Here is a 21,272-nt window from a genome sequence, read left to right as displayed (position 1 = left end):
ATTAATGAGCTTGTGGTATGACAATAGAAACTGTCCAAACATAGGTACATAAAGATTTTTTTAAAGAAAAGACTAAATAAAATAAACAGAACTTTAGTAACACATGGGGCAATATCAAGCAATCCTATTTAAATATAAGTAAAATTCCAAAACAAGAGAAGAGAAAGATAAGGACAGAAAAAATATTTGAAGAAATGTGACTGAACAGCTTCTGAATTTGATCTATAAAGTCACAAATGTACTAAAACAAATTGGGTCAAGTCACGTCATAATCAAATTCCCGAATACCCATATGAAGAAAAAGGAAAAGGTAAGAGTGCCAGAGGAAAAAGTTTCATGAACCCTATTGGACAAAGTTGAGAATGTTTTGTCCGAAGTTCAAATCCAGAAGATAGCATAATGAAATATTTAAAGTATGAGGAAGAAAAAGCCCTAAACAAACAAACAAATCAAACAAGTAGATTTCAGCCTTAAATACCTGGTTGAACAGAAATATCTTTTAAAAAATTAGATTCAAATACTTTTTGGGCCAACCTAATATTGATAGAGTTCAGACCTATACCATAAGAAATTTAAAGTTGGGGCTGGGGATGTGGCTCAAGCGGTAGCGCGCTCGCCTGGCATGCATGGGGTGCTGGGTTTGATCCTCAGCACCACGTACAAATAAAATAAAGATGTTGTGTCCACTGAAAACTAAAAAAATAAATATTAAAAACTCTCTCTCTCTCTCTCTCTTTAAAAAAAAAAGAAAGAAATTTAAGTTCTTTCACTTCAAAGGAGTAATATCAGTTGGAAACTTGGATCTGTGTAAAGAAATGAGGAATAACAGAAAGCATAAATGTTGATAAATGATATTTCTATAATTTTTTATTTTCTTAAAAAATAACATTATACCACAAATAACTATATTCTGGGATTTATAACACATAAGTAAATAGAATGTATACCAGTATCACAAAAAATAAGGGGGAGATTAAAAAATGATGGCTCTTATATGTGAATTAGTTTATATTATTTGAAGGTATATTTCAAAAATACATGCTGAAACTCCTAGGAAAACCACAGACAGGAAGAAAAAAGTTATAGCTATTAAACCACTAGCAAAGATGAAATAGAATCATAAAAAGTAAGACATGTGAATCCAGGAAAGAAAAGGAACAAAGAAAAAATAGGCCAAGAAAAATAATGACCAAGATGATACACTTATTTAAATATTATCAAATTCATAATTATATTAAGTGTTAATGGTCTAAAGCTACAGTTATAAGGCAGAGATTGCCAGAGTAGATTTAAAAAAATATGTCAGAGACTATAACTTCTATAAGAAGCACACTTTAAATGTAAAGATAGATTAGTTACTTCTAAAGAGAGAGAATGTTATACCATGCAGATCATTCACATGCTTGAGTAACCATATTAATATAAAATTAGACTTAAGGACAAAGAATATTATCAGAGAAAAATGAGACTTTTCCTAGTAATAAAGGTGTCAACATATCAAGAAGACATACCAATCTTAAATGTGTTTGTTCATAATAACCAAGCTTCAGCATTTATAAATTAAAAAAATTAACAGAAGTAAAGAAGCAATAGACAGTTCCAGTTATAGATGGAGATGTCACCTTTTGGCTTTCATTCACAGATCGACAAGAAGACAAAAAAAAATCAGTAATGATATAGAAGATCCAGTACTACTCATATTAATTGATGTATATGTACATATATTTATAATGTATAAATCATATTTACATGCAGACGTACTGCATAACCTTGTAATATTTATTATTTTACAAACACATGTGGAATATTCACCAACTAAATCCTAGACCATAAAACAAGTTTTCATAAATTTAAATTATTGAAATCTCTCAGAGTGTGTTTTCTAACCAGAAAGGAATTTAAATTTAGATCAATAATAGATACTTCAGCAGTTCCTAAGTATGTGGAAATTAAGCACACTTTCATTTATCCTATACTTCAAAGTAGAAATCACAGGAAAAATTAGGAAATATGTTGATCAAATGATAATGAAAACATATCAAAGTTTTGAGGTACAGCTATAAAGCAACACTTAGAAGTTTACAGCTTAAAATGCTTACTTTAAATCAAAAGATCTAACATCTAAACTTCTACATTAAAAATTTAGGAAAATAACAAAGAATTAAATAAACAGAGAGCTGCACAAATCAGTGAAAAACTGGAGGAAAAAAAAAAGTAGTGAAAATCCATGCAGTCAGTAGCTGGTCCCTTGAAATGATCAGTTAAGTTTATAAACTTCTTTTGACTTTAAAAATTAATAAAACTGATAAGTGTACAATATACACATTACCAATGTCAGTATGAAAGAGGAAACTTCACTGTTTATCATCTTAATATTTAAAATTGGAATATTATGACCAACTTTATATAAAGGTTGAATATAGTAAGTATAATTGAAAAATCCTTGGAAATACATGAAATGTTTGAATATGCACTTCTAACCAAGGACCTGTGAACAGTCAACAAACACTTAGAAATAGTATCAGGAAAATGCTAATTAAAACCTCAGTAACAGAACATTCTCGCACTGGAAAAACTAAGACAAATATACTAGTGAAAATATTAGCAGGTATGACTGAATTGTAAATTAATACAGTCATTTTGGACAACAGTTAAAAAGTTTTTTTAAAAAATTGTTAATTCATACTTACTGTGCATCCCAGCAGATAAGCTCCTTGGCACTTACTCAAAATACAGCATAACGTATGTCCATAAAATGACTCCACAAATATTCAAGTCAACTAAACTGATAAATTAAGATTTATTAACAGAAAACATGAGTTTTGGCCTGAAATTGTGGGTAGAAGGCATTCGTTGCAAAGAGTTGTGGGGAAATTTTGTGAGCCATCCAAATGTTTTGTATATCGATTATAGTAATGGTCACACAGGAGTAAACTTTTGTGAAAATATTTTCAGCTATATAATTAAAATGAGTGAATATTCTAATAATCACTTGTCAGAGCAATAAAACAATTCATCATTTTCTATAAAAAGCAAAACTTCCTCTGACAATTAGTGTGTTTTGCTTTGAGAGCTTGCTTAGGAACTATAAAGAAAAGTACACACTGGACATTTCCACAATCATCTTCCTTGGATCTGTCCATTACATTTTCAGTGCGTCTAAGATGCTTACCAAGGTAGAATGTATGCTGTCCCTTCTTCAAAAGAGCAATAGATCCCTGTTATGAATGGCTCCAAGAGATCATCTTCTAGTTTTTTCAGTTATATGACTTTGTGATAAGTTGTTTAGGAAACCCTGTTTTTTGAATCTCCCTGTGATAAGAAGACTGAGAAAAAATGATTGATACCAGATTTCTACTTCTAGAATGAGCATTTTGGAGAACTGAAAACCAGGACTTTAAATTATAGACATCTCAGGTAAAGGATAATACACTGGATTCCACTGGGTGGGATAGAAAACCTACCTACTTAGCTGCTTTACTCTTCCTTACTAGCCCTTTAGTCTTAAGCAGATTCTTTCTGGCCCTTAGTTCCTAGTCATAAATGAAGTGGTAAGGATATTTCCAATTCTCTGGCTTAAAAATCCAATGAAAAACTAAGATGGCATACACACACGCACAAATGCACACACATATATAAATAGATGTATATGTATGTGTCTCTTTATGTATGAAAGGAAAATATGAGCTTTCTACCCAGAAACTGTTTACCATTTCAGTAAATATATACTTGCAATTATGTCATTTTTGTTCATTGAACTAAATATTTATATTGATAGATATTCCTAAACACTTAATGTTTTCCTAGTTGTTGGGATTTAAGTGTATTTCCATTTTTTTAAGTGCTCTGGTAAATGTAGCTCTTGATGTGCATATGTGCATGTGCTTGTGCTTGGAAGAGGGACAAAAGCAGATGTTGAGCAAAAGTGTATCTTCCTTTCAGGAATGTACTTACAGTAGTGTTCTAAGGTTGGAATTATGTGTCAGCAGTTATGTATACATATATTAGCTTACTTGGTACATATCTCCACAACTCTTCAGAATATCTACTAAACCTATAAAATTCTGTTTTCATCTTGTTATGCTCTTCTTTAGCGATAAGCCTTACATTTTTTAATCTTTCATAAATTGCTTATAACATGTTGCTGTTTTCTTATACATATCTTTGATTGTTAGCCTGGTTTGCATTTATTGGCCACTGGCACTTCTGTGGATTATCTTTTCATTGCTGATGTCCATTATGTTGAGGACTGAGCACTTTTATTTTTTCATAAATACTTAGGATATTATCTTTTTTCAGTTATAGTTGCAGTTATTCATTATTTACTTTTCTGTTTTATTTAAAATGTTCTTTATGAGTAAATTTGTTTTTATGCAGTCAAATTTATTGGTCCTATTTTTTGTGAAGAGACTTCTCAAATATGATTTTTGACACATTGTGGTTACTATGTTGCAATTTTGAGAGAATTGCTTTTATTAGTTCTGGGGCTTGGTTTCTAGATCTTATTGAACTGTCTTCATTCGTTATAACAAATAACAGTCCTTATATGACTTTGAAATACACTTTGAAATTTGTACTCAGGACATTGACAATTAGTATAACTTATTTCCATATAGAGTTCATCAAAATAACTTCAGAATTTCAAGATGTAAATTAATATTTCCTTGGCATTCTTACCCAGAAATGTGAACTGGCTAGTTGATAACACTTGAAATCACAAAGTTGGTCAGGATTTGTGTTGTCAATGTGTTGTGATATTATTGGATGTGCATAGAGTTTCGCTAAGCATCAAAGGAACATCGTCATGGTGATGCTGCTCAGTGTCAGACATCTGCCCCAGATGGTGTATTTTAGGATACACTCTTTTGACAGGTTGACTCAGGAGTTAACTTGTCATGGCTCCTTCTGCCCCTCACTGGTTCACAAGAAGACAGCTAACCTTGTCATCTCAGGATTTCTTTGGACTAGAAAGAAAATTTGACGTTTGAAATGTTCTCAGTGACAGAATTATACTGATATTGTAGGAGGGCTGTTGCATTTTGATTTTCTTTCACAGCTTGCTTGAATACTTACCCAGTGTAGTATTATATAAGGAAACAGTCTCAAAGATTTCTTGTCTCATTTAGAGCTTAATTATCAGGTTAAGAAAAATCTATGGAAATAAAATGAGGAAAAAAATAAGTCTTCCTTTGTACCTAAACTCCTAAAAATTAGCCAGACAAAGTTGGAACAAAGTAAATATAATGTAGCGATTTAATATTTCTCAGGGAAATTACTTGAATGTCATTTAGACAAATATAGCTACTGAAAGAATGTTTTCAAGCTTAAGATGATGTAAGATAAATGAAAAGGCTAAAACATGTCAGAAGTATTAGAATAAGTGTCAGAATTCTTCAAAACACAATTACAGAATCTGTAGTTTAGGGTTGATGTGGTCATGTGGAAAATAAAAATAGGTAAAAATGTCAAAAAGCAAAGGATGAGGATTATAGGCACAAGTATAGTAATTGTAGCAATTTCAGATGGTGTTAGAAATGAGTGCACTGAGCAGAGAGCTTTGTCTTCTTATAGGAGCATTGCAAGAGGGAAAAATAAAGAATGAAAGGACTTTTTTTTTTTTCATTTTAAAATTACAGCTAGTCTTGTTATTCAGAATGTCAAAGACTACCCTGCTCTTCTCTATTCCCTCTGCAGAAGTCCCAGGTCTCATGCAGCTCATACTTTGGAGAAGTATTTGAATCAGCTACTATTTTTAATTCATAGTTTAATTAAATGTTATACTGGGCAAAGGAATTTAAAACTATCATGCATCTGCTAAATGTCAGGCTCTGTGCATTGACTAGGAAACTGAAGTACTCTCCTTGCTCTTCTGTGCAAAGTTTGCTGTCTAGCAGCTGAAACAGACAGACACAACAGAAGGTAGATTAGAAGACAAAGTGACCATTGGAGGATGGAGAAGGGAAGCCTGTGGCACTGTAGGCACAGGGAGGAGAGCAGGGATCTACTGTCTGGGAATTCCACCTAGAGCACGCCTTGGGGGATAAGTGTTGGAATAGCCAGCCAAAGAGCAGGACATGTTTGTTGTGAAGACACAGGTGCAATTTTTAAAATTTTTTCAGTGTGTTTTGTGCATAGAGGAAGGACAGATAAGGTTAGAGGGAAGATATAGGGAGATCAGGACGGCCTTTGAACATTGAAAATGCCAGAGCTGTAGAAGGATGCTAATCCCAAAGTGATGTCATTAGCTGTGCATTTTAGAAAGATGACTCTGGCAGTAGTGATGAGTAAAGATTAGGAAGATGGAAAATTGGGAAAGGAATTCTGTTATGGGCTTTAGTGAGCTCAAGGAGCATCATGAAAATCTAAAATATTATAATATTGGAAAGAAGAGACAGGGTGAATATTTTGGGGACTGTAGTCAACAGAATTTTGTGACTGAATTTATGTGGATGTGACTGAATTTATGTGAATGTGACTGAGGGATGAGACAGTTAATTACTCTTAAATGTCTGATGAGATAAGTGGAGAACTGTAGTGCCAGGAGCACTTTTGTAGGGGCAGAGAGAAAGGTTTAACAAGATTTTTGAAACATTAAAGTGCGATATTCAAAAATAAGTATTTATTAGTATTATGCTTACTATTTAGTCACTAACATCTGTTGTGTGCTGTGCTAGGTACAGGTATTATCCTCATTTCACCTGATGAAATTGAGGCACAAATCATATGATAACTTGTCTAAGGTTAACAAGGAAGTATTATTTAACTCTGTGACAGAGTTAAAATTGGTTTGGAAATTATGATTGCAGTTCCACTTTTTTTTTTTTTTTTCCTTTTTCCTTTTTTCCTTTTGAAACAGTGAGTGTTGGGATACAGCCCAGTGCCTGGTGCTTGGGAGGCCGTGCTCTACCATTGAGCTGCATCCCCCACCCAGTTCCCCAATAAACCACTCCCATGGTCTCACTTCTCAGCAAGATCTGATGTGTGATAGAGTTACAGCCTGGAGAGAGGAATTTGGAGCCACTGATCAGCATAGGGGAGATGAAACTACTGGCCGGAATGACCAGTGTCCCTGGAGATTCTGGGGAGTCTGAGATCACACACAACCTTGTTATTTAGAAAGAGGAAGGGAACTTGACGCCAAGAAGTGATGAGAAAGATGGGAATTCCAGAAAGGGTTTTGCCATAAAAGCCAACACAGTATTATCATTTTTAAAGAAATGAAATGATCAAAAATATCAATGTATTTAAAAAGAAAAGAGGGGCTAGGATTGTGGCTCAGCAGCAGAGCGCTCGCCTAGCACGGGCAGGACTGGGTTCGATCTTCAGCACCACATAAAAATAAAGGCATTGTGTTGTGTCCATCTACACCTAAAAAAAATATTAAAAAAAAGAAGAGAGAGAGGCAGAAATATGTATATTAAAAGTCACTTGTGATATTTGCCATTTAGTCACTAACAGAAATATTCAGAAACAGAATAAAAGAGTTGGGGTAACAAAAGAGGTGAGACCTTAAATTGGGAGAATTTCCTCTATTCAGTGAATAGAGGTGAGTCTTCAAGTAGAAGGGGGACTGAGAGGAAGCCATGGTGAGTGGGAGGTGGAAGGTAAAGGAAGGGCTTTTCTAGGCTGGGTGAGGTAGTTCTTGTTTCTGTAGATTTAGGGTTAATATTTCTTGAGGTAAGAGCTTGCTTTCTAAAAAATTCCATTTATTTATTTATTTATTTTAGTAAAGCAAAATTATAATTTGTCATGGTTTTTAAACTTTACAGAACATTATACATCCATGGGCATACCAAGTTGGATTTCACAGTCTGGCATACTGCAATTGAAAAAGCAGCAGGTACAGATGGTAATGCATTACAAGATCAGCAGCTCAGCAAAAATGACGTGCCCATTATTGTGAACAGCTGTATAGCATTTGTTACACAGTATGGTATGTATCAGAGTTTTTATTCAACTCCTGAAACTCATAGTATCACTCTTATAGTTTCTAAGTGGTGCCTCCATTGGCTGATTAATGCCCCTTACATTCCCAAGTGTGCCCCTGAAAAGTAAAAGCGTGGTCACTGCTCAGCTAGCTGCCATTTCTTCTCCCTGGTAAATTCATCTGAACTATATAATACCTTTTTTTACATTTCTTTGTCCTTTGTACATATGAAAATGTTAAATCACATGTTGAAAGAATATAAAGAGTATGTAAAATAATAAAAACTATTTTTCAGTGGTTACAAGCCAAGAATAAAGCCTAGAGTAACTTAGAGTGCCTAAGCATGATTTTTAGAAATGGTAAACTATGGAAAAATATGTTAAAGAATTTGTGTTGTGTTGGCATGCATACGGAGTGTGCTTCAACAGCATTCGACTGGTTAGTCAGATGTTTATATTAAGCATGGTTATAGATATAACTGGTTTATTTGCAAGATATTTTAATGAGTAGTTAGCAAGTAAAAGCAATTTGATTTATACTTATAGGGTCCACCTTCAGTTAAAATGTATATGTTATGGTGGGTATCTTAGATATGCCTTAAAACTAACCTTTATTGTCATTTATTTTCAAGTTACCATGAATCTTTCAAATTCATTCTTAGTTGTGTATATTCTTCGTCTTCCAAATGATATAAGTTTCTTAACTACATTTTTTAATATAAATATATTTTCCACCTTCTAACCCATAGATAAGTGCCATTTATTAGAGCTTAAGTGTGGAAAGGAGTGAAATGCTTGCTTTTAAAGATGTGTTAACCTTTCTGTTTTCCTAATATTAAAGGTGTCTTCTTATCTTAATTTTAAAAAAAGACTTAATTAGTGACAGAGCTACATTAAAACATTGTGTTGACAGAAACACAGTAGTAGGAGTTAAACATTAAAGACAGTCCTCAAATGAGCAACTGACCATATGCTGATGAGGAGCATGATATCAGAAATAACAAGGACTATAACAAAAATAATCTTCAGAAATTACATTTATGTGTACTTTTAATCTCTTCTTCTGAGTAGCATGTCATTTTAAGTATTTTACTTCAAATGTAATTCAAGTAGAGTTTTTAATGTGCAGATTCATTGTGTTTGCTTTATATAGCTACTGAAAATCTATACATGAACACACTCATGGCCTACTGATACAGAAAGTTCCTTGCAGTGGTAGTGCATTTGTTTTCCTGATCAGCGTTTGTTTAAAGTGGGGGAAATATGTGGTTATCATGCATTGTACACTTGTGTTTTAGCAAGAGTATGACCTCATGGGGAGTTTTCACATATTAGTTACATAATTAATGACATATGGTCTTTCTTAAGCTGACAAGTGATTAAAATATCCTGACTCATTCTAGTATAGCCAGTTTTACATTTCTCTAGGGAAATCAGAAGTTTCTTTGCTTTTAAAACCATTTGAATTTAAAACCACTAAGCATCATAGCATTTTCCACTAAATCTCATGCATTATAACTACTTAACACAAGGTGCATTAACTTGCACATTAAAGCAATAAAGCCAGTAAACCATTTGTTTCTGGAAGTAGAACATGGGGTAAAAGATCAATATTAATCGCATGTATAAAAGGAAAGATTTTATGTGAATATAGAAAAACTGCCCAGTGATTGTAGGATGCAGGGAGTTTTGTTCAAAGTCTTTATGTAATAATTATATTGAACTTCTGGGCCTATTGAGTTAAAATCTAAAAACCAATTATCTGTGCTCTTCCTGTCAAGGTTTAAACTGTATCAAGTTCATGATATAGTTTTTAGGATTTTAAGTTTTTCTTAATGAAGTACAGCAGTTAGTTCTTGGGGGAAGTTGTTTTTAATTTGCATCAACAAAATTATTTTCAAATTTCTGTCCATTTAGCCAAACTTATTTAAGTACCAGCTATTAGAAACTTCCCCAGCAAAGAAGGTAGTGTCTGAGACACGTAGTCAAAATAATATTTTTGTAGAATTTACTTATTCTTGCATTAAGCAATTGCTTATTGAATGCCTACTGAGTTCTTTAGACACATATCTGCTGGATATATACAGTGAATAAGATAAAACCCTAGCAGTCTAGGAGTTTGTAGATTTAAGGATGAGAGACAGACAAGTGTGCAGACAGTGTTCAAAATTCTACAGTGGAGAGATGCAAGGACCCCTGCAGGTGTCCTTGGTATTGGATTTCACCCAGAGCAGAGATGGTAAGGGAAGGAAGTCTTCCCCTTTTTAGGGAAGTTTGCATACTTGAAGTTAAATGCGGCCAGTGCTTAGTGTGAGAAGAAGCATGTACAATATACAGGAATTTAAACCAACTCCTGTCGATTTTTACATATTCTTTAACTTTGCCCTATAGGTAACGGGAAGGCAGGGTCCAGATTTTTGAGCTTGCTGGTAATATGAACAACACCTGTTTTTAGGTCACACTGTTAGCATTGTGTAGGGAAGCACAGGAATGGGGTCAGGAAGTTGTGCAGTGAGGAATCAAGGGCACAAGATAACAGCATATGGGATGGAAAACGGGGACAGTTTTGAGAGTGAGAATATGATGAAATATCTATGGGACATAGTATTTTTCTTAATGTGATAAGCTAGAAAGAAAGGTTCTTACTTGCAAGAATGTAAGAAGGCAATACCATATACTAAGAATGAGGAATTGTGTGTGTGTGTGTGTGTGTGTGTGTGTAAATTTTTGGAAATTAAAATACAGGAAAAAATATATATGTAGGTGTTGAAGTGATGAGGTTGAATGGTCTTACCTAGAGAATTTTCTGGGGGCCAAGAAGAGAAGATAATTGAAGATGGATATCTGGAATCCCCAGCAAAGACTGCACAGGCAGAATGAACACCTTCCTCAACCACAGAGGGAAGGGGAAAGGAGGAGATAAGAAATCATCATGTCATCAAAGCCGTAGGATTAAAAGAGTTTTAAGGAGGATTCCTTTGGCGTGTCCAATGTTGAAGCATTTTTCATTAGCTGAAATCAGAACTCCTTCCAGAAGAAAAGAACATTATTGACATTTTTGATGACAGTGTTACCAACAGTGGGACTAGGGACAGAAGCAACACTGTATGGTGAAAGGGTTTGCAAGCCTGAGAGATAATAGAAGGGATAACTGTAGGAAACAGCTTAGTTTTGAAAGGAAGAAGAACAAGGACCCTGGGTAGGGGGAGGGTTTCTGTGTTTGTATCATATTCATCACCACTCCTGTACCACCTTCTAGTAATTATCACTTTTATTTATATAGGGTACCTGGTGAATCAGTAGCTTTGCAAAAGGACTGACCCAACTCTTTACTGGGAAGGGGGAGAAGGTAGAAAGAGGAAGAAACTAATGAATGGATATGGGGGTCAAAGTTTAGGAAAATGTATACTCACTGTTGTCAGAATGGAGACTAGAGTGTATTCTGGGAGATAAGTAAAGATATGGCACTTAAGATAAAAATTTAAAAAAAAAATAATGAAAAAGATCTTAGGAAGTGTACCACAGGGTGTGCTGATCCAAGACTTCCTGAAAGATGAAGGTGGAATAGTTTGTTCATCGGGTTTACATTTCAAATACTAAAATTAGAAGAACGAAGTCTTTCACCTCTTGCATAATTTTTTATTTATCTTCATCATCATCCCAACACAAAAATTTGTTCCATGTTTAAGATACCAGAATAGATTTTGAATGGAGACATTTTTTAATTTAACTTTTTCTTTTAATTTTAAACAAACAAAGGTTTAGGATGCAAATATATCTACCAAAAGAATGGTGATCCTTTGCGCATCAGTGAACTCCTGGAGAGTTTCAAAAAGGATGCAAGAAGCTTTAAATTGAGGGCTGGGAAACATCAGCTTGAAGATGTGACAGGCGTGTTGAAAAGCTTTCTCTCTGACATTGACGATGCACTTCTCACCAAGGAGCTCTACCCGTATTGGATCTCTGCATTAGGTAATGTCTGGACTATGGAACATGATGCAGGCTTACCTACACTGATATTTAGATTTATTTTTAATTTTTGATAATCTTAAAATTATCACACGACACATCATTCCTCTTTTATTTATTCTACCTCTTTATTGTACATAACAGTATATATTTTTTTACTTTCTTCATTTTCCCTAGATTTCAGCTAATGAAATAAAGCTTTGTTACACTGTAAGAGAACTTAAGAAATGGACCTAGAAAAGTAGATTATTTAATCATTTATTGGATCATATTAATTTCATTAAAACCTACTTTAGTATGCATTAATTGAAGACCGATCCATTTGTTGAAACATTAAAGACTTTAAATGCAAAATTATCTTTAATCTCATCTGTTTCATCTCTATTCATTTTTACATATTACAATGTTTTTTCTCCATACTTGTAGTATGTTTGTACATCTGTATGTGTGATACACATATATTGTTTTTCAAATTTTTTATAGTAAACCATAAGGTCGTCTTATTTATTTTCATTTTCAAAATGATAATTTTCAATCTTTTTTCTAGTTCTTAAAATTTAGCTTTGATTTATACCATAATTATAAATCTGTTTCTTATAAACTAATGTTTCAAGATATTTTCATAAAATGGCTTTTTAATTTGGGTAGATGATATTCCTACACTTATAAAACATCATGCTAGTGAAAATGTGTTTTCATATATCTTTTTTATGAATATATATTATATTTTATTTTTATTTATTCTAATTTGTTGTATATGACAGCAGAATGCAGTACAATTCATTTTTTATTAATATTCATGTGTCTTATAAGAAAAAGATAGATTATATTTTCAAAATAAAGGTAAGCAATTGGAAAACAAAATTCAGGAAAGAGATAAGGTCATATAAAAAATATAATGAGCTATTAAAGTAGTTCAGAATTCAGGCAATTTAATATTGTTCTTAGAAGAACAGACCATATAGCATATGAATAAGTGGTATGTCGCTGCATGGTATTCTTGCCTAAGTGCCTCGGACACAAGTGTTGAGAGTTGAGAAATATAATTATTTATTTGAAAGTATTCAGTATACATATGTATATACACACACAAACATTAAACACACAAACACACATACAGTTTGAAAATTATCTCATATTATTCCTTATAAGCTTCAGCAAGAAGAGAGTAGTATTGGTACTAACACTTTTCATAATTTAACATGTTTGGAAGGTAATAGTTTATTTGCTTTCAAATATTTTTTAAATCAAAAGGCTTCACTGAGAATAAGAAAAGTTTTATAGTTTTGTAGGATATTAAAAAATGTAATTAGATAAACATCTCTTTAAGCCCAGCTCCCTTCTACTACTTATTTTTATTTCAAGGTGATTTTATTATAACTATAAATTTATTTGTAATAACTATTTTATGATGACTTAGAATTTTTCTTTATTTTAAAATCATTTATCAAAAATACATAAGAAATAAGTTTTGCCAACGTTGTCAGATAATATAGAAGTCTTTAACATTGCCAGTCTACCTGGAGGAGATAGTTGGCGAGGAGTAGCCAAGCGTCAAAAGGGGATGTGTTCACCTTTCACTTGCATGTGAATTCTTTGAGAATCTACTTGGTGAGTGCTTCAAATACCAGGTTGAATGACCTTTAAGTGTTTTTCTTTCAGATCCAATATAGCTCAGTCAGATATTTCATAAGTGCCCAGTGTTTCATCTGACAAGGATAAACTATAACCCTCTGGGGAACCTCACAGGAGAATGCTCGGGTCTTATGCACCCGAGACCAACAGTGCCCTTGCAGTGGCATACCACTTATTCATATGATGCATGATCTGTTCTTCTAAGAACAGTATTAAGTCACCTCAATTCTGAACTAATTTAACTGCTCATTATATATTCTGCATGACCAGAAATCTTTCCCGAATTTTGTTTTCCAATTTCTTGTCTTTATTTTGAAAATATCATTTGTCTCATACATGAAAATATCTTTTGCTAGCTTGACTTCTTATGTGTGTAGTAATATTAATTACATTTTATTAATAAATGTAGTTTTCTCTATAATTAAAAACTGGTGACACAAGGACAAATGTTTAGATTAATACTAAATATTATTTAGGGATATAAATAATTCTTAATTCATTTCTGAATTTCCTTTATTTGAGTATTTTCCTTTCTTGCTTTTGCAGAGTTATCTACAGGGCACTTAAGTCCATACAACCATGTTTATTTTTATGGAGCTCATGCTCTGGCAAAATTCATACAAAAGAGCTAATACTTGCAGTTTTTTATAGGATTGTACTTGAAAAATGTGTCACAGAGTTTCTTATGTCCTCTGATATCCTAATGTCCTTACAAATGACTATATACTTTTATCTTCTTTTAATTTGTTTTAATTAGTTACACATGACAGTTAAAGAATAGAATATGTAGGACTAAGTAGGAAATGTGAACTGGTCTGTTTTCCAAAGGTAGTTGGGAATTGAAAAGAAATAGTTAAGTGTGGTTCCCTTGAGTCACAAAGTCAGGGCAAGTTATTTATTTGAAGAATGATCTTCATTTCCTGTGTCAGCTAATCAGTTAGGCTGAACCAAATCCATGCATCCTTGGGAGTCAAGAACTTTGGGGTTCCTGACCATAGTTTGTCCAGGGATTTGACTTCTGGGGCTGCGCAGTATCTTCCTCTTCATGGTTGATTTCTATTTATAACAAAGTCAGAGGCTCATCAACTTCTAAGTCTGGACCACAGTGTAAGGACTTGTGTGTGATTTCTTTGATTATCTTCTCATTTTTTCCCAGATATTTAATGGTACCATGGCTGCTAAAAGGAAGATCTTTGTGCTTTCATAAGGAAAGAGGATCAGAAATGTCATTTCCAAATACAAAAAATAAAACCTCTCCACAGCTAGAGTTAAAATACTTTTGGCTTGGCTTTTCAATTTGTCCTCTAGTTTGAGTAATTAACTGAATGTTTTCCTGTTAAGTTGAGGTTCAGTAGTCCATACAGTGGAAGATAAGAAAACAACAACGTACCCTTTTCTGTTTTCAAAGTGCTTTATTTTAAAATAAAAATTATAAGAGCTATAGCATAGAATCATGGAAAGTTTATGTGAATAAATGCTTTTCCATAATTATAGGCAATTATTCTAGAAGTTTTAATCTTTTTCTTCTAATCTTCTTATACTTGTAAATAATATTTTGAAATATTGATGAAAGGCAAATTTATAATATAAGTGATTGCCTTAAACCCTAAGATTCCTTTTTTTTTTTTTTTGCCTCTAGATACACAAGATGACAAGGAAAGAACTAAGAAGTATGGAGCATTTATACGTACTCTTCCAGGGGTCAACCGAGCAACACTGGCAGCTATCATCGAACACCTTTATAGGTGAGTGAACTCATGAGCATTTCTAGACACTTCAAACATGGTATTCAATAAGTCATTACTTCTTAATTTAAAGTTGTGTGACTAATATTCTACACGAAGCTGTATATCTTTCACTATATATTTTTAAATGTTTTATTTGTGCATTATAATTATGCATAATATTAGAATTCATTTGGACCTAATCATACATGCATGAAATATAATTTGCTTCATTTCAGTCTCCAGAACTTTCTCTTTCCCTCCACTCTTCCCTCTTTCTGTTCCCCTTCCTCTATTCTACTTGTCTTCCATCATGTCTTTTTTTAATTGGTGCTTTATGGTTATACTTAAAGGTGAAATTCACTGTGGTATATTCATATATATGCATATATGCATGGCACAGTTTGGTCAATTTCATTCCATAATTCCTCACTTTCTTGTCCCTCTTCCCTCCTCCTGTATTCCCTTCCTGATCCACCTTCTATTTTCATGGGACCCACCCCTTCCCTATTTTTCTCCCTCATTTTAGTCTAGCTTCATCATTGGAACTGATATCAGCCTTCTTTTCTGTAATTTAGTTGCTGTTAAATAGCACAGGAGAATTTCTTAAATGAATCAGAAATAATAATAATACAACATCCTGAAATGTGTCACATGTGTAAACAAGAATTTAAAAACTTATTTAGACAGAATTTGGAAGAAGAAGGAATCATTTTCCTTAATGCACTATACAGCCTACATTCTATAGTATTATCACTGCCTCTAAGATGTGGGGACAGATTTTAAATAGGGAATTTGCAGCATGCAGTACTGAAATAGGAGAGATGGAGTGATCCATTGCTGTGTTGAGGGACAAGAGTTCTTAAACAGACACTGTTTCCAGATCTGGGCACAGTGTTTTCTCTTGGTGAATGCTTTATAAACTCTTATTTCTTCTAGTTTATTGCTTCTCTGACTCCAGATATTTTGGATTATTGGTTAATCAGATATCCTTATCCTGATTTAAAAAGTCTAGAACATTTCCTATGCCAGGGCCTGATGGTCCCTCAGCATGTGGAAAGAAATGAGGAATATTTTGGTGACGAGAAATCTGAAGGATGAGGATGTTTGAGAAGTTAAAACTAAAGGTTGGTTTGTGTGTGTTGATCTCAGCAAGTATTAGTATAAAAACTTTAGTAAGCATGAATTTAGCTTAAGGAATTATTGTAACTCCCTGCACCCAGAAAGTTTTCCCTTGAATAAATTTCTTTAAAAAAATTTTTTTTGTAGTTGTAGATGGACAGAATGTCTTTATTTTATTTTTTTATTTTTATGTGGTGCTGAGGATTGAACCCAGTGCCTCACACATACTAGGCAAGTGCTCTGCCACTGAGCTACAGCCCCAGCTCGCCTTTGAATAAATTTCTGTAAAGCTGACTTCTCCTAAAAGTATCTAGATTAAGAAAGCTTCCACAGTGTGCCATCCTTTATATTTTTTTAATTGCTTTCCAACCACTGGTTCTCATGCGTGTATCTCTACTACAGTAAAACTGATTTTGTTATTGTGGTGGAGGTGGTACATGTACGTGCTGAGAATTGTGTGTGCTAACCAGGTCTTTACCACTGAGCTACATACCCAGCCTATAAAAATGATTTTCTTATTGTCTAATACAAATATAGTTTATGAGATGTTGGGATACATTTTGATGCAGCATGGAATTATAGAGGAGAGAATGAGTGTTTCATTGTGGGTTGAGTCCACCCTATCCTTTAGATTTAAAGAAACATTTTAACTGGGTGTGAAAAAAAGATAAATCCAAACTGGTGTTAGTGTGTGCACCATTAGCCCCAGCCACTCAGGAGACTGAGACAGGAGGTTCACTTGATCCCAGGAGTTCAAGACCAACCTGGAGACCTGGTTGGGCAAAATAGCAAGACCCTATCCAAAGCAAAAAAGTAAGAATGAGAAATGAATGAAGGCTATCTCTGGAACAGAGGAGTACTAGGAGACAACACTGTTTATAGTTGGCTGGCAGGAGGTTACAAGAGGTTATGAAGGACATTAGAAAACAATTTCCTTGGACTTCTGATAGTGTCACCAAAAGGTGGAGAGGTCAGTTTGGATAAGGTTAGGTTGATGTAGCATTTTCAATCCCTACCCTAGGTAAAAGACCACTTCTGTTACCAGTCACATCCACCTAATACCGTTCACCAGATATGTACTATGCAGTATAGTGTGATTAAAGTGAGATTCTCTTGACTGTGAGATTCTGACATGGAGATAAATTTCCTGAATGTTCACAGTCTAGTTTGATATAAGTACAGAGTGGTTTTGAGAGGGGTGTCTGCAGTTGTTACATCCTCCTTTATTAAATTCCAATTCCTTTTGCATCTTGTAAATTGTATATGATGATCATACTTGGTCTGTCTCTGCTATGCAATTTTGCATTTTATTAGGATTTCTTGCATTATCATATATATTACTATCATGTTGATTCTTTCTGTACCTACCAGAATCTCTATTCTGTATAGACATAACCTTGCTATATGCCTTTAATGGAGGTGGTTCTCTCTTCTTTAGTGTGTATTTTAACATTTTCCAAATGAAGTTAAACAGGCACTAGAGCAGCTGTATATACAGTCAGTGTCCAGTAGAGACCATTAACTACTTGTAGTTCCACTCTACTATATTCTTACTAACTCAACTCTTCATTTCTTGGGATGGTGACTATAGGTTTTATTTTATTTTTTATAACTTTGAAACTTTTATTTGTTAAAACTTTAAATGATATTTGTAAGACCTAAAAGTTGTACCTTACTGATTAGAAGGGTTGATTGATTTATTCATATCTCTTTATTTTTAAAAGGCATTATTAGTTATATCCAAGAAAGATGTAGTGGTATTTATAAATTGAGAGTTTGAATTTTGAGATGTAATTATATCCTGTTCTGAATACCATACACGTGCCACCAGGTGTTCTCCAAACCTGACATCCACTTTCTAGAAAATGTAGTCTATTTTTTTTTTTGCAATAATAATATGTCTTTATTTTTTAGGGCTACGTAAGAATAACTATTCTCTTTTGAATGAGAGAGATTTTTAATGATTAGTAATACAAATATCAAAATATATTTATAAACATATGCCCATCTACTCCCCAAAAGAATATATTTTTAAAATAGCTATAGTTAACTTACATACTTAACCAACCATTAAATTTATAGTTCAAGACAAACAGAATTATACTGTCCCCCAATTCTAGTGTTTCTCTGATTCTGCCATGTTCTAGTCCTCTTCTTAGCCAAGCTGGACCTGGAATTGTACTGCAAAAAATAAATAAATAAATAAAAATAAGAGCACTCATGTATAATGGCATAATTTGGCATGAACATACTTTATATACAGAGTTACAAAAAATTATGCTGTGAATAGATAATTATGAATGTAATGCATTCCACTATTGTCATGTATGTAAGAAATTAAAAAAAAAAATGTAGCCTAGACTGGAACCTGGAATTTGGAAAACTCCACTGCATGCCTTACAGTCTACCCTCCTGTCTTGCTCCTACCTGCCTCCTGCCCTTTCTTTTTTTCATTTATGCTGTAGCTTCACCGTTCATTTTCTACCATTCTGCATGCCCTTTTTTTGCTTTGGCCTTAGGTCATTTCATTATCTGGAACTATGTGGACGTGGTCAATTCGTCCTCTAAGTCAGCATTAAGTGCTGCTCTGTTACTTGTGCTGATCTCTTAACAGTAGTTTTACTTATGTTCTTAACTTGACTGCAAGATACTTGGGAGAAGAACCGTGTGCTTTCCTTTAAACCACCACTGTGCTTTTTGTATTAAGCAATTTCAAAATGTACATGTTTAAATATTATAAATGAGGATTTTGACTTGCAGTTCCATGCAGTTTTCAAACAGAAGTGTCCCTTAATGAGCTATGCTTTTCTCTCACAGGGTTCAAAAGTGCTCAGAAATCAATCACATGAATGCCCATAATTTGGCTTTGGTCTTTTCATCCTGTTTGTTTCAAACTAAGGGACAAACAAGTGAAGAAGTGAATGTAATTGAGGACCTAATTAATAATTATGTTGAAATATTTGAGGTAAATATTTTATATCCTGCCCTTGTTTAAATGGAGTTGATGTTACTGTTTGCAAAGAATATTGCATGTTTTAGGATGCTATTATTCAGGTCTTTATGGATATTTAGAAACAGGGAAAATATAGGATAGCTATATTTTCTTTCAGTTTTTATATAAAACTAGCTTTCTAAGCAATAGCATTTCTAAGCAATAGCATTCATTTAAATTTGGCTGCTTTTAAGCCTTTTTTACCATCTGGTGTCTGTTGAACAGAATAGTCCTATTCTAGGGGTTTTTGTGTGTGTACATGTGTTTTTTCCTCAGTATGTGTATGCATTAAGTATGTCTACTTAGAGGTGTGAAGTTCTGAATTTAACATTCAGTAATAAACACTGGACTGTTAAATTCTGCAACTGAAAGCATTTTAGGGTTTCTAAAAAATTGTTGTAATGATTCCTTCAACAACAACAGCAACAAAATTCTGAAATACTATTATTATTCCACAATTTTTTTTGCTAAGTTATCACTGTTTAATTATTTATCTCTTCAACTTGGTATTTCATGAAGTTAGTGTTTTCATGTTTGATCAGTCAACTGCTAGAATAGGAAGGATCAAATAAATAAAAATAAAAGAAAATATGGCCAGGATTTGAATAGGGTAAGTATGGGTTAAATATCCAGTTCCCTTGTGTAATTCTAACATCTCTGTAATCTTTTTGAGCATTTTATCAAATGGTGTTGATAAGACTCAGTTGTTTTCTGGGGTGTGGATATAGTAGGTGAAACCAAGGTGGGTGGTGTGATAGGTTGTCATTTATGTAGTTGTTATATTTGTATTAAAAATAACTTACCACAAGATTCCTTAGAAAAGAGAAAGGAACTATTTTAATAAAATAACCCAGTTTCTATATTAATTCATAGAGGAATGGACACCAGAGTTATTGAATTTTCTTTGCTCTTTGATCTCCTCTTTTTTTCTCCCTTTGTGTGTCCACTGTTTTTGATCAATGGCAACTTCTTTGCAAAAGTCTGATGCTGATTGAAAAATTAGAAAAAAAATTGTGTGGCTTTACATGCTCTCTTTATTTTCTAGTTTTATACCAATCCATTAATAGAAGCTAAATTGTTATCATTGTAGTTATGTTAAACTCCACTCATCCTAGAGGTTAAAGATTTAATGAGCACTTAATGAACATTTGGATTTGAGAAACAAGTCTTTGTTTCTCAACCTACAAGAATTTTCAGAAAGAAGACATCAGCCCCTTTGCTCTGTAAACCTCCTTAACAATGAGGGCTTCTGTGGGTGGAATCTGAAGCCAGAAGGAATCATCAAAATGTCTTCTGAATTTATGAGACTCTGTTGGCCATGCTGATTAAGATGGCCATTCTCATTTATTTTCAACTTGTTGGTATTTAAATTTCTGAAGAGTTTTGTGAGGATGAGTACCATCGCTCCTTGTACTCTACATTATTAGAATGTCCAAAATTATATTTTAAACAGGTTAAAGAAGACCAAGTCAAACAAATGGACATAGAAAATAGCTTTATTACCAAGTGGAAAGACACTCAAGTGAGTAGTAATAGTTAGATCTTTAAAGAATTAAACAAAAGCAAAAGCTTCTATTGTAAACAAAGAGATTTGTTTTGTGTATTTTTAAATTTCTTTTGGAAACAAAGTAGAAGTAATGGGGATAAAGAATCTTGATAAAACAATGGTGATAGTTTTTCAACCTGATACATAGATGCAAAATATGTGAATATAATTTTTAACATAAAGAGGAAATCAGTTTTATTTATTGATTTTAAAAACACTGTTAAAAATGCCAGTGGATTTCAAAGGAAGCATTTAAAGCCAAAGAAATACCAGAATAAATTGCAAATTCAGAGAGAGTAATGATTCTTTCCATAATGATTTTGAAAATATAAATTATTTCTTTTATGCTTTTGCTCTG

The 21,272-nt window shown here is 33.3% G+C and overlaps 1 protein-coding gene across 4 annotated transcripts in view; it reads left to right on the top strand.

Annotated features, from left to right (window-relative positions):
- The window catches only part of Arap2 (ArfGAP with RhoGAP domain, ankyrin repeat and PH domain 2), a 206,563-nt gene that overhangs the window by 118,240 nt on the left and 67,051 nt on the right, over nucleotides 1-21,272 (top strand). For 3 of the 4 annotated variants that reach the window (XM_078021176.1, XM_021722720.3, XM_040292551.2), the window contains exons 20-24: nucleotides 7,770-7,933; nucleotides 11,686-11,898; nucleotides 15,170-15,275; nucleotides 19,194-19,341; nucleotides 20,822-20,890. In XM_078021176.1, the coding sequence (XP_077877302.1) occupies nucleotides 7,770-7,933; nucleotides 11,686-11,898; nucleotides 15,170-15,275; nucleotides 19,194-19,341; nucleotides 20,822-20,890 (700 nt within the window). The remainder of the gene's footprint in view (nucleotides 1-7,769; nucleotides 7,934-11,685; nucleotides 11,899-15,169; nucleotides 15,276-19,193; nucleotides 19,342-20,821; nucleotides 20,891-21,272) is intronic. The other variant, XM_078021175.1, reaches the window with a different exon arrangement.

The sequence above is a fragment of the Ictidomys tridecemlineatus genome, chromosome 9 (assembly GCF_052094955.1).
Source record: "Ictidomys tridecemlineatus isolate mIctTri1 chromosome 9, mIctTri1.hap1, whole genome shotgun sequence".
NCBI classification, from domain to species: domain Eukaryota; kingdom Metazoa; phylum Chordata; class Mammalia; order Rodentia; family Sciuridae; genus Ictidomys; species Ictidomys tridecemlineatus.
This window is presented reverse-complemented; position numbering and strand designations above follow the sequence as displayed.